Source organism: Mustelus asterias, chromosome 2 (assembly GCF_964213995.1).
Source record: "Mustelus asterias chromosome 2, sMusAst1.hap1.1, whole genome shotgun sequence".
NCBI classification, from domain to species: Eukaryota; Metazoa; Chordata; class Chondrichthyes; order Carcharhiniformes; family Triakidae; genus Mustelus; species Mustelus asterias.
The window spans coordinates 40,553,445-40,572,514 of NC_135802.1; the positions used below are offsets into that span (position 1 = coordinate 40,553,445).

Consider the following 19,070-nt stretch of genomic DNA (forward strand, 5'->3'; position numbering starts at 1 on the left):
AAGCGGATACGGTAGTGACTTTTAAGGGGCGTCTTGACAAGTACATGAATAGGATGGGAATAGAGGGATATGGTCCCCGGAAGGGTAGGGGGTTTTAGTTATGTCGGGCAGCATGGTCGGTGCAGGCTTGGAGGGCCAAAGGGCCTGTTCCTGTGCTGTAATTTTCTTTGAATAATCAAAAAACAGGGGATATATTGAGAGAGGTAAAGGAAGTGAGAGACCTTAGAATACATGTCCACATTTTCATTGCTGGACAGGTAGATGAGGTGGTAAAGAAATCATATGGAATATTTTCCTTTCTTGCACAAGGTATAGAATACTAAAGCAGGGATGTAATGCTGGAATTGTATAAAACGCTGCAGTTTTGGTACAGCTCTGGTCACATTACAGGAAGAATATAATTGCTCTGGAAAGAGTACTGAAGAGATTTATAAGAACGTTGCCAGGGCTGGAAAATTGCAGCTATGAAATATTAATTAGGCTGGGGTTATTCTCTATAGAACAGAGGGGGCTGAGGAGTGACTTAATTAAGATGTGAATGGGTTGTGATTGACTTGTGAATCATTTAATTGAGCTTGTATTTTATTCATAATAATGAGAACACAAAATGGGAAGTTAATAAGCAACACAAAAACTGACATTTAGTTTAACTGGGCAAGGATAATGATAAATCACTGCTGAGGTGTGAAGAACAGTCCATAGACAACACTGGTAGATACTTTGAGCAGATCCAAGAAACCTTTACATTGCAGTTAACTTAAAACATTGGTACGACAAATTTGAGTAGAGTTTTAATAAGAATGAATGTAACTTTTTACCTTTTCACTCATTCCAAATTTTGTGACCATCAACTTGGCTATTTTGGTTGCATTATCAAAATCACTTGAAGCACCTAAGTTTAAAAAGTACAAACAAGCAAGTGTTTTTATTCCACTTTACTCCAACAACAGGTGATGAAACAGATAGTGAAGAGCTACAAAAAGGGAAACAAAATGTGTAAAAGATATTAAAATGAACTTTTTTTTTTACAATTATATGTTAGGAAAAAGAGGGAACTCAGAAGCAATACAGACCGTTTGAAAACTGGAAATGCTGATAGTCAATAAAAATAAAGAAATGGCTCACACAATGAATAGCTAGTGTCAGTATTTACTATAGAGCATTGGTAGATATTCCAGGAAAAAACTAGTATTGAAACAGGGTCAGGGCCTTAGCCAAACTGACATGAGCAAAATAATGAAGAAAATCACAGCACTGAAGAACAACATATCCCAAGGACCAGATGGATTTCCATCCTAGGTCTTGAAAGGAAGTATGTGGCAACATTGCAGATGCCCAAATTTTGACCTTCAAAAGAATAGCTAATCTAATTCTTATATTTAAAAGGGAGACAGAACATGCCCAGTCATTTATAGACTAGTTGGCTTAACATTAGTAGTAGCAAAGATAATGGAATCCTTGCTATGTGAGAGAATTGAAGATGATCTAGAAATTAGAAATATAAATGGATACTCAGCACGGATTTCAAAACAGAAAATCTTGCATTTTTGAGGAGGTAGACAAAGGTAATGCAGCTAAACTAATAAATAAAGGTAATGTGGAATCAGGGAACAAGTGGCAAAACAGATCGCTAGCTGGCTTCAAGACAGAAAACAAAAGGTAGTTATTCGGAGGCGTAGAGTTGGGAAGGGTGGTGCTCCACAAGGTACGGAGACCATTTCTGTTTACAATTTACATAAAGGATTTGAAATCAAAAAAACAATTGCAACACGAGGACACCACCAAATTTTAGGGTTAGAGAGAGAGACAGTGTTAGTCAACACTGACGGGGACTGCCATGAATTACTGGAGGACATTAATAAATTTACAGATGGGCAAATAAAGTTCAACACAGATAAATACGAGATTGTATCTTTTGGTAAGAATAATAGGGTGGTCACTCATTATTTGGAAATGCAAGTTTAAGTAGAGTTGAGGAACAAAAGGATCTTGAATACAAAGGTGCCAAGCTGCACCTTAGGATTGCAAGACCATGAAGAAAAAGCAAACCAGGTTTTGACAGTGTGCAAAGGTTTCAGCTTGAGGAAGGTCTTCAATATAAGATAGTCATCAAAATATCCAATAGGGAATTCAGAGGAAGAAGTTTCCTCAAAGTGTGAGGAATGTGGGGAATATGCCACCACAGGGAGCGCTGAATTGAATTTTTTTCCCCATGGAATGCAGGCATCACAGGTAAGACCGTCATTTATTGCCCACCCCTAATTGCCCTTGCATCTTCTTGGACCACTGCAGTTTGCGTGGTGTAGGTACACCCCCAGTGCTTTGAGGAAGGGAGTTCCAGGAAATATTTTTCTTGGAAGGGATGTAGGTGTCACTGGCAAGGCCAGAATTTGTTGTCTATCCCTAATTGCCTTTGAACTGAACGGCTTGCGAAGCTATTTCGGAGGGCGGTTAAGAGTCAACCACATTGCTGTGGGTCCGGGATCACATGTAGATCAGACCAGGTAAGGTTAGCAGATTTCCTTCCCTAAAAAACATTAGTAAACCAGGTGAAATTTTACGACAGTTGATGGTAGCTTCATGGTTACCTCATGGTTACCATTACTGAACATGGCTTCGAATTTCAGATGAATTAACTGAATTTAAATTTTACCAGTTGCCATAGTGGGATTTGAACCCATACCCTCAAGACATTCTCCCCACAGTTGCTGCCAGACCTCAGTTTTTCCAGCATTTTCTGTTTTTAGAATTCCAGCATCCATAGTATTTTGCTTTTATTTAAGCATTTGAGGGAGAAGGGAATAGATGGTTATGATAGTAGATTTAGAAAAGGAAAAATGGGAAAAAGATCGAGTGCAACATAAACATCAGTGAGGAGTGATTGAGCCAAATGGTCTGCCTCTGTGCTGTATACTCTAGGCAAAGTTCACAATTCAAAAGCTGTTTCTTTAGATTGGAAAACTGCACGTGTCCCATTATTTAAGGAAGATGAGAGAAGGAACGGGTGCTCTAGTTTCTTCCCACAGTCCAAAAATATGCAGGTTTGGTAGACTGGCCATGCTAAATGGACAGGATTACAGGGATTGGAGGGTGGAAGAGGGGGCCTGGGTAAAACACTATCAGAGAGTCGGTGCAGACCTGATGGGCCAAATAGCCTCCGACTGTACTGTAGGGATTCTATGAAATCCAGGGATTACAGACCAGTTAGCCCAACAACTGCTGCAAAGAAATTAAGGGTGACTGAAAATTCTCAACTGATTAGAAAGAGCCAGTATGGATTTTTGAATAGGTTATGTCTGGTAAACCTGACTGAATTGTAGGAGTGGCAGGAGACCAAGAGTAGGGATAATGGGCAGGTAATCTGCAGAACACAACTAAGTGGTGTCCCATAAGGAACAATGCGAGGACTTCAACTAATCACTGTATTTACCCCTTTATCGAAGCTGTAATAAAAAAGACACATCGGAATTAGCCAATTACAAAGTTGGGCAGTTTTGTAAGCACTGTAGATGGAAACAAAATTACAAAAAGATATTAATAGATCGAATGAAACTGTAGTAAGCTGATTTCAATGCAGGAAAATGTGAGGTCACCCACATTGGGCCTAGAAAGAACAGAACAGAGCACTTCCTAAATGATTAAAAGCCAGAAATATTGGAGATCCAAAGTGACTTGGTGATGTCTAACTACATAGATTAATGAACGACACAGAAAATAATCAAAAAGACTAACTGAATGCTGGGCTAGATTATAATGGGTTAGAAGACATGCTTCAGCTAAATGAAGCCACACACTGCAGTATTGTCAGCAGTTCTGGATACCACACCTTATGAAGGATGCACAGGCTTTGGAAGGAGAGCAGCATAGACTCCCAAGAGATTATACAAACTAGATTTGTACTTCCTGTAATTTAGGGAGAATTTGATCAAAGTTTTCAAGACATTAAAGGTAACCAATAGGAGAGAAACTACTTGTCCTGTTCGGGAATTTATGACAAGGGAACATTGTCTATAAGTTAGAAACAGATTCTTCGGGAGTGAAACAAGAAAATATTTCTGCATACAGAAGGTAGAAGTTTAGAACTCTTCCACAAATGGAAATTGATGCAAGATCAATTGCTAATTTTAATCTGAGATTGATAGATCTTTTTAATCAAGAATATTAAATCATAAGGGCCAACGGTGGGCATATGGAGGTAGGGCACAGATCAGCTGTGATCTCATTGAATGACAAGAAAGGTTTGAGTTGCTAAATGATCTACTCTTGTTCTTGTGCTCCTTAATACAAACCTGTGGTAATTTGTTCTGTTCCAAAGATGAGCTCTTCTGCTACTCTGCCACCCATGCTGACATCCATTTGAGCTAGCAACTGAGCTCGTGTTTCACTCCATCTGTCACTTTCTGGTAACAAGGATACCTGAGAGAGAATTATATTACACAGAAAGCTCAATATATAAACTCCTTAGTAATCCTCTGCAAGTCTTTGTAAAGTATGCACTAAAAAGTCTAAAGTTTAAAAACAAAGTTCTAATTTTAAAATTCAGCAGCTTTTAAATTCCTAATCCAGTTCTATACAAATTAAAACAGCAAATCTTCCACTATTCTTACTTATATAATACTGATTCGGACTTTAAATACATTTTACCTTGCGGAATAAAAGTGAAAGAAGCAACAGAGATACAAAACTGGTCAAGTGACAGGAAACAGAGTATTGATTAACATTTATTTTTTGGACTGGATGAAAGATTTTTGTGGAGATGCCGGCGTTGGACTGGGGTGAACACAGTAAGAGTTTTAACAACACCAGGTTAAAGTCTAACAGGTTTATTTGGTAGCAAAAGCCATTAGCTTTCGGAGTGAAGGAGCAGCACTCCGAAAGCTAATGGTATTTGCTACCAAATAAACCTGTTGGACTTTAACCTGGTGTTGTTAAAACGCTTACTGTGAAAGATTTTTAGCAGAGCTCCGCAGGGACTAGTGTCAGGATCCTGCTCTCCTGATATATACATAAATGGCCTAGATCTGTGTGTACAGGGAACAATTTTTAAAATTGTGGAATTGACAAAACTTGGAAGCATTACTAATTGTGAGGCTAGTGTACAAGCTCAAAAGGATTTTAGTTAGTGGAATGGACGGAGAAGTGGCAGGTAAAGTTTAAGAAAAGTGTGAAGTAGTCATTTTGGGAGCAAGGCAGAGAAGCAATATAAAATCTTCATTACAGTAGGACAGGTTGAGAGCAGAGTTAATAAAAACATACAGCATCCTGGGCTTTATCAATAGGGGCACAGAGCACAAGATAACGTTGAATGTCTATGATACACTACAATGGCCACAGCTGGAGTATTGCATCCAGATCTGGGTGATCTACTTTAGGAAGGATGTGAAGGCATTGGAGAGAGTGCAGAAAAGATTCAGGAAAACGGTTCCTAGGATGTGTTATGAAGATGGATTGAAGAAATTATGCAGAAGGCTGAAAGAAGATTTGACAGAGGTGTTCAAAATTATCAAGGGGCTGCTCAGAGTAGATAGGGAAAAAGTGTTCCCGCTCGAGAAAAGATTGAGAACAAGAGGACACAGATTTCAACTAACTAGTAAAAGAAAAAAGCGATAATGAGAAAAAACATTTCTACACAGGAACTGGTTAAGATTTGTATGAGTGTGTGTGTGATGGAGGCAGGTTCAAGCGAAGCATTCAAAAGGAAATTAGACTTGTTACCTGAAAAGGAAGAACGTGCAGGGTTACAGGAAGAAAGCATGAAATGACACTAAGTAAATTGCTCATTTGGAGATACAATGCAGAAATGATGGGCTGAATGGACTTTTTCTGTGCGGTAACAATTCAATGATTGTGATTCGGATATAGACACTTAGCAATTTTTCAGTCAGGCAAGGCATGAAGGGTGGAGTAAACAAAATGTTACAAATATCCAAACTCACAATTCATGTGTTTTAGGAAACAGCTTTTAGTTTAGAAATTTTAAAAGGTTGATGAATGGTAACACCAGGTCTGTTTACCAGTTTCTCTCTTGTAAGCAAACAGTTCAAAGAGTAATGGGTGTTTATTTCATGAGGTCAGAATTAGAACTGAGAAAATTAAAACAGTTGACGACTCATTTTTTGAGGTCTAGGAACAGAAGGTCCACAGCTATTTCAATAAGGGATTTAAATTATTCAGGTGTTTCCCAGATCAATGAAGCTAAAAGGGTGTTTCCTGTTGGAATCAGCAAGTCTAGAGAGAGAGTTGTTAATGCCATTAGACATACAAATTATTTGTGCATGTCATAGAATCAATGGGTTGTTTTGAAGGTAAAAAGATAATTCATTTGCTTTTTCTTCGAAGCATTCCAATTTATCCCATGGAGATGGGCTGGGGGAGCGGGTTTAGGAAAATTTCTGTTTTAATTTATCCGTTTGTTTTTGCTCACAGAGACAGGTGATCAGCAGTCAGCTTGTTGGTGTTTGGAGAAGGTAGAGATAGAATCTGCCAGGAGCTGTAAACTAGCTATGGGACCAGGATATGTACAGGAACTGTGGGAGCAGACTGGGAGAAAACAATCTGAGTCTGTGCAAAGCCAGGACAAGGGGCATAGAGGTCATTAGGATCCATGGGAGTTCTTGATCTTTAAATCACTAAACTGGAATGCAATGAGACCTATCTTGAGCTGAGAAGTCCACAATCATTCAATTTTGAAGTAAAGTTGGAGAGTTGCTGAGTCAAAAGCTAATGAAAGGGCCCCAATGAAATCTTATTCTTCAGAGATTAGCTGGAACACTGAGAAGAAATCATGGTGAATTCTAGAGCAGTTGACGTTTGGTTCCAGAAGAAGTAACTTTCAAAATCTTGTATTATAAAGGGGAACTGGATTTACTTACAAGTCTTGATAGACTATAGTATCAATTGTACTTGGTGTGTGTTTTTCTATAAAGTATTAGTTTTTGTTTAAAAACAGTGAAATCCTGTGATAGAGTTCTTTCAGTTAGTCACTGGGTGCTTGAGTTTCTCTTAAAATGTTAATGGTCTCTATAGCGATCATAGCATATATTTTATCTGTAACACAAGGAAAGTGACCTTTCGGATGATGTTACATAAATAAAGCAAAAAACTGCAGTGGTATTTCTTCCTGTCAAGTAATAATAATCTACAAAAGCAATCACTCTTTTGTCAAAAACTGTTAACATTGCAATACTGCAACATGCTGCCAGTTAAAACTGGATTTAAAAATTCAACATTCAGGACAATATTTACATTGCATCAGTTCCATTTTAAGCTTGGTATGGCTCCTGCTCTGACCAAGCCTGCAAAAAACTACAAAGGGTTGTGAACGATGCCCAGTCCATCATGCAAACCAGCCTCCCATCCACTGACTCCGTTTACACTTCCCGCTGCCTCAGAAAAGCAGCCAACATAATCCAGGATCCCACACACTCTGGACATACTCTCTTCCAGCTTCTTCCATCAGGAAGACACAAAAGTCTGAGATCACGTACCAACCAACTCAAAAACAGCTTCTCCCCTGCTGCCATCAGACTTTTGAATGGTTGATCTTTTGCTACACCCTAGCTATGACTGTAACACTATATTCTACACCCTTCTTTCCTTCTCCCTTTGTCTCTATGAACTGCATGCTTTGGCTGTATAGCCTGCAAGAAACAATACTTTGCACTCTTTACCAACACGTGACAATAATAAATCAAATCAAAAACAGATCATTCATTTCTTGCAAGACAAAAGTGTAAATGTGATTTCACACTTACATGTCCAAGGGTAGGTCCTCTTGGCATTATTGTAGCTTTGTTAATAGGCATAGCATTTTTTGTATAATGTGCTACTATAGCATGTCCCGATTCATGATATGCTGTGATTCTTTTGTTTTTAGCATCAATCTCAATGCTCCTGCGTTCTGGACCTATTGCCGCAGACAACAGTCATAAATAAAAAGAACTTTTTCAAAAAAGATAGCATTTGAACAAATGTCTTACAATATCAGATTTTTTTTTAAGAAAGTCAAATATTCAAACATCTTAATCCATACAAATAATCAGAATATTCAGTTTCACCATTAAATTTTGTGTTACAAATTCATTGTGCAGTTTTTATTGAAATATATTAAAAGCAACAACTGGAGTGGCTATTTAATTATTGATTCAGCCTAAAAAAGAAATTGAGATTTTGCAAATCATATATTTTACTGTAAAGATCTCTTAACTTAAAGTCAAACCCTTTTGGTTCAGAAGAGTTTCTGAAAATGCAAGTCTGGCAACTTAGTTCCATAAAACTATGGCAGCACGGTGGCATAGTTGTTAGCACGGCTGCATCACAGCGTCAGGGACCCGCGTTCGATTCCCGGCTTGGGTCACTGTGCGGAGTTTGCACATTCTCCCCGTGTCTGCATGGGTTAGCCAGGTGCTCCGGTTTCCTCCCACAGTCCAAATGACGTGCTGGTTAAGTGCATTGACTATGCTAAATTCTCCCTCAGTGTACCCAAACAGATGCCGGAGTGTGGCAACGAGGGGAATTTCACAATAACTTCATTGCAGTGCTAATGTAAGCCTACTGTATCACTAATAAACTTTTAATAAGTGACAAACTTATTTGAACTAATTTCATAATGCAAAATGCAGCCATTAAACACAGACACAGCCAATTAACAAACTGCAAATTAAAAATATATCCAAATCTTTATCTTGGATTTTCCAAATTACTACTTTTGAGGAAGGAAGTTCAAAAAACTTCACAGGAAGAGATATTAGAAAGTCACGACTCAAATAGCTGATTAGAACATACCCATAAGGATTTTGTCCTTGGCAAATTCCAGGTCTTTCATTGTAACTTGATCTTTTTCATCCACGGCTGCTTTAAGAGCAGCCTGATTAACCAGATTCTCCAGTTCTGCCCCTGAGAACCCCACTGTGCCTCTGGCTATTATTTCTGCATCAATTGCTATTAAAAAAAAACAGAATCAGATCTCACAGAAAATAGGTTTGCAATAATTATCTTTGTTAAGGAGTAGCTGCAGCTTACCTGGATCAACTTTAACTTTGCCAAGATACCACTTAAGAATCTCTATTCGGCCTCTTATATCGGGTCTAGGAACTGTAACTTGCATGTCAAATCTACCTGGGCGGACAAGAGCACTACGGAGGACGAATACACAAGAAACCGGACATTAACTTAAAATGTGTCCAAACTTGGGAGATTTACCTTATTGCATAACTATTGTTGTTGATCAATGCTGCCAAATCACATTTTCAGTTCAGTTTGTCAAAATTACTTTAAGATTGTTAATCTAAACTGCAATTTAAGCTTTTTTTTGGACATCGATTCAACTGATGAATAATTAATTTGTTGAGGTAGATTTACAAACATATTGCCATCAGGACACTTAGCAAGAATTCTAGTATAAGGGGAAAACAACAGTTTATATTGTATGAGAGAGAGTACTGACTGGTTTGCAAGTGGACTCTGTGGATCAAACCAAGACATACCTGCCTATCACATAAATGAGTACGGTGATACATTTCATTGGCAGTGTGATACTAAGTTTGTAAGCCATACGTCAAAAGATTGGCAGATCGCATCAACCAGCCCATGCTTGCAAAACTCAAAACAGTGCTCATCACATGATTCTGCAATTGGACAAGATTTGCCAAATAATCCTTATTGTGCTAAGAATTACGCTGACAACCAATTTAAGATAGTCAGTTGGGCTTGCAGTATGATCCATTTGTATGTACTGGAAGCTGCATACATTAATACACAGGGTCCTGTTCTTTGCAGACAGAAATAATATGTACACCCATTGTGCCTGTTTCAGCTAAATAAAATAAGTGACTGCCATTCACTGATTCATTCCCCAGGCAATGCCTTGACCACTCGGGGGCAAGTTGTCTAGTTTAAATTTCAAACAGAGTTTGGCAGTCACCTGTCAATCACCATCAACTGGTACATGCTCCATGGCAATGCCGCCAATCAAAATCCACTTACCAGCCAACCAGTACTCTCTTCTCATCCCAGTAAAAATGGTTGTCCCCTTATACTGGTATTCTTGCAAAGTGCAAGACAAAAAGCTATGATATGTCTCTTTTTTCAGCAATACTCAAGTTCTGTACTGCCAAACGATTTCATACAACATTTACTGAGTGACACTGGAAGTAATGACTGTTTTACTGCAGGATTTGTTTGCTATTCTGTTGCTGAATATACCAAGAAGTAAATTAAAAAGGGTCATAATAAAACGGTGTTACTCCTCAATTCCAACAAAACCTCATTCAAACAATAATGACACCAATATTCAAGATTTCCTTTTAAATGAGACAGCAGTAAAGTTATTTCCCTTTCCCCTACAAATACGTTGATTTATTAATGTTGTTTCTAAATTTGAAATGTAAAGTTCAATTTACACTTACTTGTCCAGTGCTTCAGGAAAGTTTGTAGCTCCTATTATGATGACACCTTCATTGGGCTTAAACCTGAAGAGAAAAATAAAACTTTACAGCATTAGCTATTAAGGGCTATGTTGTAACAAATGCAAATTTAAAATGTGTCAATAACCACCACCATTCTACTAATAGGGCAGCACGGTGGTTAGCACTGCCGCCTCAGAGCCAGGGACCCGGGTTCGATTCCCGGCTTGGGTCACACTCTGTGCGGAGTCTGCACATTCTCCCAGTGTCTGTCTGGGTTTCTTCCGGGTGCTGTGCTCCAGTTTCCTCCCACAGTCCAAAAAACATGCAGGTTAGGTGCATTGGCCATGCTAAATTCTCCCTCAGTGTACTCGAACAGGCGCCAGAGTATGGCGACTGGGGATTTTCACAGTAACTTCATTGCAGTGTTAATGTAAGCCTACTTGTCGCACTAATAAATCATCTTAAAAGATCGCTTCAAATACTTAAAAAGCACAGCTTATTTAAGGCTACAAAATGGAGGGACAGGTATGCATTTGTTCCAAGTGTTCTTGCTTTAAAAATAATATGCTTAAAGCAATTTTAGAGAAGCACATACTATCATCCAGTAGCTCGTGTAGTGTGCTAGTGTGAAACGCTAACACGCTTCCAGAAAGGTTCCCCAAGATTGATCACTAGCATATAATTAGCTTACTAACCCAGCCAAGGTAACAGCGAATGCCCTACAACATGTCTCACTGGACTAATGGGAGTAACAAAAGCCAAATTTATTTTTCCAAGATTGCCACAGTGTCCCTGCTGGTCATGTGCAAGGTCAGGCAAGAATAGGATTTAACTCTGCTATGATGACTAATACAGTTGCAAAGCCTGTCCAAATTTATGTGAACAATGGTCATATTGGCAATGTATTCTTTACACCAATTAATGTCCATTTAACCACACCTTTCCACCTCAAACTTTACACTTGGTATTGTGTTGTTCTTTTTTCTTACCCATCCATTTCTGCCAGTAGTTGATTTATGGTCTGTCTAGAATAAGGATGCATGGGTGATTCAATTCTCTTTCCACCAACAGAATCCAGCTCATCAATAAAGATGACGCAGGGTGCATTTGCTTTTGCCTCCCCTAAAACACAAACACAAAAGGACAAGTTAAAACAAAAAAGAAAGAAGCATGGCAATACTGCAAAATTTTCATTGTATAGACTGGGAAACATACTAAACAGATTCCTTATCCTACTAGCTCCGACACCAACAAACATTTCATCAAACTCTGATCCTGACGCATAATAGAATGGTACGTCCGCTTCGCCTGCGACAGCTCTTGCAAGGAGAGTTTTCCCATTTCCAGGGGGTCCAACTAAAAGAATACCTAAAATTAAACAAAATTGGGCATTTTAGGTTAAACAGTATATTATGAATTAACAAGTGAAATCAACATTATGTATGTGTTGGCACTAAATATCTTTAGAAAAAAAACTACTCTGCAGGATTAGAAGCATTAACCATGCATTAATTACTATAGTAAGAAGTTTAACAACACCAGGTTAAAGTCCAACAGGTTTATTTGGTAGCAAAAGCCACACAAGCTTTCGGAGCTCTAAGCCCCTTCTTCAGGTGAGTGGGAATTCTGTTCACAAACAGAGCTTATAAAGACACAGACTCAATTTACATGAATAATGGTTGGAATGCGAATACTTACAACTAATCAAGTCTTTAAGAAACAAAACAATGTGAATGGAGAGAGCACCAAGACAGGCTAAAAAGATGTGTATTGTCTCCAGACAAGACAGCCAGTGAAACTCTGCAGGTCCACGCAACTGTGGGAGTTACAAATAGTGTGACATGAACCCAATATCCCGGTTGAGGCCGTCCTCGTGTGTGCGGAACTTGGCTATCAGTTTCTGCTCAGCGACTCTGCGCTGTCGTGTGTCGCGAAGGCCGCCTTGGAGAACGCTTACCCGAATATCAGAGGCCGAATGCCCGTGACCGCTGAAGTGCTCCCCAACAGGAAGAGAACAGTCTTGCCTGGTGATTGTCGAGCGGTGTTTATTCATCCGTTGTCGCAGCGTCTGCATAGTTTCCCCAATGTACCATGCCTCGGGACATCCTTTCTTGCAGCGTATCAGGTAGACAACGTTGGCCGAATTGCAAGAGTATGTACCGTGTACCTGGTGGATGGTGTTCTCACGTGAGATGATGGCATCTGTGTCGATGATCCGGCACGTCTTGCAGAGGTTGCTGTGGCAGGGTTGTGTGGTGTCATGGTCACTGTTCTCCTGAAGGCTGGGTAGTTTGCTGCGGATAATGGTCTGTTTGAGGTTGTGCGGTTGTTTGAAGGCAAGAAGTGGGGGTGTGGGGATGGCCTTGGCGAGAAGTCCATTGTCAACTTGTCCGACTACACACTTCAACCAGATGAAATCGAAGTTCTCAGCCGAGGGCTTAATTTTTGCCCCACCACCAAAATAGACCCCATCAGTCTCGCAGCAGACACAGAGGAATTCATCAGGCGAATGAGGCTGAGGGAGGTCTTCCACAAACCCCAAGAGGCCAACAACGAACACAATGAGACAGCCAATGAACCGGAACAGCCAACAGAGAGATCCGCAGTGCATCCGAAGAGGAAAGAGTCGAATTGGACTCCTCCGGAAGGCCGCTGCCCTCGACTTGACATGTATGCCCAAGCCGTCAGGAGGTGCGTCAACACCAAATTCATCAGCCGCACTCACAAGACAGCCCCGAACATCACCCAAGCACAACGTAACGCCATCCACGCTCTCAAGACCAACCGCAACATTGTCATCAAACCAGCAGACAAAGGAGGGGCCATCGTCATACTGAACAGAACGGATTACTGCAAAGAAGTGTACCGACAACTCAACAACGAGGAACACTACAGACAGTTACCTGCAGATCCGACCAAAGAACACACCCGTCAACTCAACACTCTGATCAAGACCTTTGATCCGGACCTTCAGAGCACCCTCCGTGCTCTCATCCCACGTACTCCCCGCGTTGGAGATCTCTACTGCCTCCCGAAGATACACAAGGCAAACACACCCGGCCGTCCCATCGTATCGGGCAATGGGACCCTGTGCGAGAACCTCTCCGGCTATGTCGAGGGCATCCTGAAACCCATTGTACAAAGAACCCCCAGCTTTTGTCGCGACACGACGGACCTCCTACAGAAACTCGGCACACATGGAGCAGTTGAACCAGGAGCGCTCCTTGTCACAATGGATGTCTCGGCACTCTACACCAGCATCCCCCATGACGATGGCATTGCTGCAACGGCCTCAGTGCTCAGCGCCAACAACTGCCAGTTTCCAGATGCAATTTTACATCTCATCCGCTTCATCCTGGACCACAATATCTTCACCTTCAACAACCAGTTCTTCATCCAGACACACGGAACAGCCATGGGGACCAAATTCGCACCTCAATATGCCAACATCTTCATGCACAGGTTCGAACAAGACTTCTTCACCGCACGGGACCTTCAACCGATGCTATACACTAGATACATCGATGACATTTTCTTCCTTTGGACTCATGGTGAACAATCACTGAAACAACTCTATGATGACATCAACAAGTTCCATTCCACCATCAGGCTCACCATAGACTATTCTCCGGAATCGGTTGCATTCTTGGACACACGCATCTCCATTAAGGACGGTCACCTCAGCACCTCACTGTACCGCAAGCCCACGGATAACCTCACGATGCTCCACTTCTCCAGCTTCCACCCTAAACACGTTAAAGAAGCCATCCCCTACGGACAAGCCCTCCGTATACACAGGATCTGCTCGGATGAGGAGGATCGCAACAGACACCTCCAGACGCTGAAAGATGCCCTCATAAGAACAGGATATGGCGCTAGACTCATTGATCAACAGTTCCAACGTGCCACAGCGAAAAACCGCACCGACCTCCTCAGAAGACAAACACGGGACACAGTGGACAGAGTACCCTTCGTTGTCCAGTACTTCCCCGGAGCGGAGAAGCTACGGCATCTCCTCCGGAGCCTTCAACATGTCATTGATGAAGACGAACATCTCGCCAAGGCCATCCCCACACCCCCACTTCTTGCCTTCAAACAACCGCACAACCTCAAACAGACCATTGTCCGCAGCAAACTACCCAGCCTTCAGGAGAACAGTGACCATGACACCACACAACCCTGCCACAGCAACCTCTGCAAGACGTGCCGGATCATCGACACAGATGCCATCATCTCACGTGAGAACACCATCCACCAGGTACACGGTACATACTCTTGCAATTCGGCCAACGTTGTCTACCTGATACGCTGCAAGAAAGGATGTCCCGAGGCATGGTACATTGGGGAAACTATGCAGACGCTGCGACAACGGATGAATGAACACCGCTCGACAATCACCAGGCAAGACTGTTCTCTTCCTGTTGGGGAGCACTTCAGCGGTCACGGGCATTCGGCCTCTGATATTCGGGTAAGCGTTCTCCAAGGCGGCCTTCGCGACACATGACAGCGCAGAGTCGCTGAGCAGAAACTGATAGCCAAGTTCCGCACACACGAGGACGGTGAAGGAGGAAATTTTCCAGAAAACCATATTTTGTATCATCAAACATATTTACTTATTGGACTAATTGGCACCACTCATAACGGGCCAACAATGCAGAGGGGCACCCCCGGATGGATATTCGATCGGGTCCCCCCCTGCACCGCTGAGAGACTCGCGAATTTCAAAGACTACGGAAGATCCCTAATCTGCCTAGCAACAGCGCGCAGCTGCATTTTAAACTGGCCAAGGACGATCAAGATCCCTATGAAACGAGACATAGAGTGGGTTATCAAAACCAAGCTATCACTGAAATATTACCAATTCGGCCAAGGCAGACATAAAAATCTGATAAACTAAGATATAAGAATAAAAGATTAGAATAAAATACTCCAGACATCCAACAGGACAGGATGACATTAACACTCAATCTCACAAGCAGGAAACACAGACACGAAACAATAAGATCAATTCAGATAAGAGGACACATAGAGAAGATAATGGGAAACGCATTTAGACACCGGGGCAGGACCAAGTAATCCCATTAACACGAACACACACCATACAAATGCAAATTGACAAGCCTCCCAGAGAACTTCCTGACCTGACAGACCACTTTATACATATTGTAAAAATGCATAATCAAATGTTCCCGCTCAAATTTGGATCCCTATAAAGATCCAGAGCTGATGTGAAAGGATTGAGATCAACGTGGCCAAGCCACTGTTTCTGAGCTGGCTACGGGGGTCTCCCTGGGATCCCAGTAATTGTACAATAAAGACACGCTTTGAACCTTGATTTGCGACTCAACTTCTATTCTGCACTGGTAAAGGGATATTTCCCTACAACAACGGCCTCAACCGGGATATTGGGTTCATGTCATACTATTTGTAACTCCCACAGTTGCGTGGACCTGCAGAGTTTCACTGGCTGTCTTGTCTGGAGACAATACACATCTTTTTAGCCTGTCTTGGTGCTCTCTCCATTCACATTGTTTTGTTTCTTAAAGACTTGATTAGTTGTAAGTATTCGCATTCCAACCATTATTCATGTAAATTGAGTCTGTGTCTTTATAAGCTCTGTTTGTGAACAGAATTCCCACTCACCTGAAGAAGGGGCTTAGAGCTCCGAAAGCTTGTGTGGCTTTTGCTACCAAATAAACCTGTTGGACTTTAACCTGGTGTTGTTAAACTTCTTACTGTGTTTACCCCAGTCCAACGCCGGCATCTCCACATCTTAATTACTATAATCAGACTTATGATGAATTAAGTTACCTGTACAAATATTTCTATACAGTTCATTTGAAGTCATTCTCATCAATAGATAGCAATTCTAATAAGCTTATTCTTACAATTCCTAAAACCCTCATTGAGCTCACTATATGACCGAGAATACAAAACCCTCCCAGGACAACAGCCCAAGATGCTCATGGTCTTAATGAACAATGAATCACTTGCCTCCATCCCAGAGTCTTGGTCCAAATATGGAAAAATAGAAGCTTAATTCCAGGAGGTGAGAGTGACTGCCCTTGCTCCCAAGGCAGCATTCAATGGGATGTGGGATCAAACAGCTCTAGTAAAAACTGAAGTCAATGTGAATTACGGGAAAATTTTCACTGAATAGACTCAGGTCCAGCACAAACTAAACATCTTATGAATCACCCATGAAGGAGTTCCTCGGGACAGTGCCTCAGCATAACCATCTTCAGCAATACCCATTTCCACCCCCATCAGGTCAGAAGTAGGAATGTTCACCAGTGATTACATTACTCAGTTCCATTATAGAATCAGAGAATCCCTACAGTGCAGGAGGAGGCCATTCGGCCCATCGAGTCTGCATTTACCCTGGCTGGTCCCCCTGACACTAAGGGACAATTTAGCACGGCCAATCCACCTAACCCACACATCTTTGGATTGTGGGAGGAAACCGGAGCGCCCAGAAGAACATGGGCGCAGACATGGGCAGAATGGGCAAACTCCACAGACAGTCACCCAAGCCCCTGGCGCTGTGAGGCAGCAGTGCTAACCACTGTGCCACCCACATTCTCAGCATGCACACAAGACAAATGCCAAGGAATAACCATCTTCAACAAAAAGAAAATCTAACCACCTCCCCATAGCATTTAACACTGAACCCATCCCCCCCCCCATCAACATCTTAGGGGTCACCATTCACCAGACATGTCACACAAATATCAAAGAGATCAGAACTTTGATATTCTATGGCAAATGACTACCTAAGCCTGTTCACCATCTACAAGGTGGCACGGTAGCACAGTGGTTAGCACTGCTGCTTCACAGCTCCAGGGACCTGGGTTCAATTCCCGGCTTGGGTCACTGTCTGTGTGGAGTTTGCACATTCTCCTCGTGTCTGTGTGGGTTTCCTCCGGGTGCTCCGGTTTCCTCCCACAGTCCAAAGATGTGCGGGTTAGATTGATTGGCCATGCTAAAATTGCCCCTTAGTGGCCTGGGACGCATAGAGGGATTAGCGGGTAAAATATGTAGGGATATGGGGGTAGGGCCTGGGTGGGATTGTGGTCGGTGCAGACTCGATGGGCCGAATGGCCTCTTTCTGTACTGTAGGGGTTTCTATGATTTCTATGAAGGCGCAAGTCAGAGTGATGGAATACTCTCCACTTATCTGGTGCAAATCCAACAACACTCAAGAAGCTTGACATCATCCTGACAAAGCAGCCTGCTTGATTAGCACCCTATACACCACCTGAATCATTCATTCTCTTAATCACTGGTACACCGTGGCTGCAGTGCGCGTCAGATACAAAACACACTGCAGCAACTTGTCAAGGCTTCTTCAAAGCACCTGCCAAACTCATGACATCCACCATCAAGAGCAGGAGGCACAGGAAACACCAATATTTGCAAGCTACCTTCCAAGTAACACAACATCCTGACTTGGAAATACATCACTATTCCTTCATAGATACTGATCAAAATCCTGGAGTCCCTTCCAAACGGCACTGTGGCAATTACTACAGCATACTGACTGCAGTGGTTCAAAAAGGTGGCTCACGCCATCTTCTGTAGGGTTATCAGAGATTTTTTTTTTGAATCAGTAGTAAAGGAAGTATTTAGGAACACCTGGTAATAAAAATGCATTCAAGTAGTTACAATTCCAAGCTGCATACCTTTAGGCAGTTTTCCCCCCAATACAGTGAACTTCTGAGGATTTTTCAAAAATTCTACTACTTCTTGTAGCTCATGTTTTGCTTCCTCCACCTGAAATGAAGTAATAAAAACAATATTTCCAAATGAGTCATTTAAAATGCAATGTACTTAGAGGGCAAGGTAAACGTTACCTACCCCTTTCACGTGCTCAAAGGTTACATTTTTCATCTGAATTGGGTCCACCGCTGCATCCAGTCCTGAGGTAGTACGAAATCGCACTGTTGGAAAGGCAGGTGTAAACTGAAATACTTGATCTCTACAAGCTTCCCACTTAAAATCTTACTGAACCCAAGTGCAAAATAAAGCAGAATGAGTGGTACTCTGCCCATCATTCACAAAAATGAACTGAACAGTGTAAATACAATTACGTCTTTTGTCGAATACAAAGCTAACTGCAGAGAAAAAAGCTTTATTGTACATCATTGATAGGAATCCAACCCTTTGATATGAAAGAAGGGATTACAGAGGGGTCATTATATCACTATCAGACAAAGCTTTCTAAGATAGAAGTTAAAGTCCATTTTAATTACAAATGAATGAATCAACAGCATTCAGATTAACTGATTTGCACATGATTTCATTGTACAAAATACTTCACTAATTTGAATTTTTCAACAGAAAACAGACAAGATTTTAACAAGGGTCAATATATTTGGAGCTGGCTTTTAATCTCTCGCTGAGAAATTCTGCTAAGATTTAATTAACTGATAAGCATTAAACTTAAAAATAAATTAGTTTAGAACTTTTTCCTGAATAGTTGATAGCAGTATTTATTTTCAAACCCAATTAAATATAAAGTTCTTCAATTGCATATTTAATACTGATAAGTGATTAACTTTAAAAGGCTTAACAGATTTTTGAAGTATTCAGTGGAAATTTCAATTCTTCCGAACCCAGTGAATTAAATACCAAGACTGTCTTCACCAAGAAACTAGGCTGGGG

At 41.3% G+C, this 19,070-nt stretch overlaps 1 protein-coding gene across 1 annotated transcript in view; it reads right to left on the minus strand.

Moving 5' to 3' along the window:
* Window positions 1-19,070, minus strand: part of LOC144507091 (ATP-dependent zinc metalloprotease YME1L1-like) — a 45,245-nt gene that overhangs the window by 5,009 nt on the left and 21,166 nt on the right. The window contains exons 8-17 of the mRNA XM_078233820.1: window positions 18,264-18,346; window positions 18,089-18,179; window positions 11,622-11,774; window positions 11,396-11,528; window positions 10,407-10,469; window positions 9,022-9,134; window positions 8,785-8,940; window positions 7,755-7,906; window positions 4,290-4,416; window positions 819-892 (exon numbers count right to left, since the gene is read on the minus strand). Coding sequence (XP_078089946.1) covers window positions 819-892; window positions 4,290-4,416; window positions 7,755-7,906; window positions 8,785-8,940; window positions 9,022-9,134; window positions 10,407-10,469; window positions 11,396-11,528; window positions 11,622-11,774; window positions 18,089-18,179; window positions 18,264-18,346 — 1,145 coding nt within the window. The remainder of the gene's footprint in view (window positions 1-818; window positions 893-4,289; window positions 4,417-7,754; window positions 7,907-8,784; window positions 8,941-9,021; window positions 9,135-10,406; window positions 10,470-11,395; window positions 11,529-11,621; window positions 11,775-18,088; window positions 18,180-18,263; window positions 18,347-19,070) is intronic.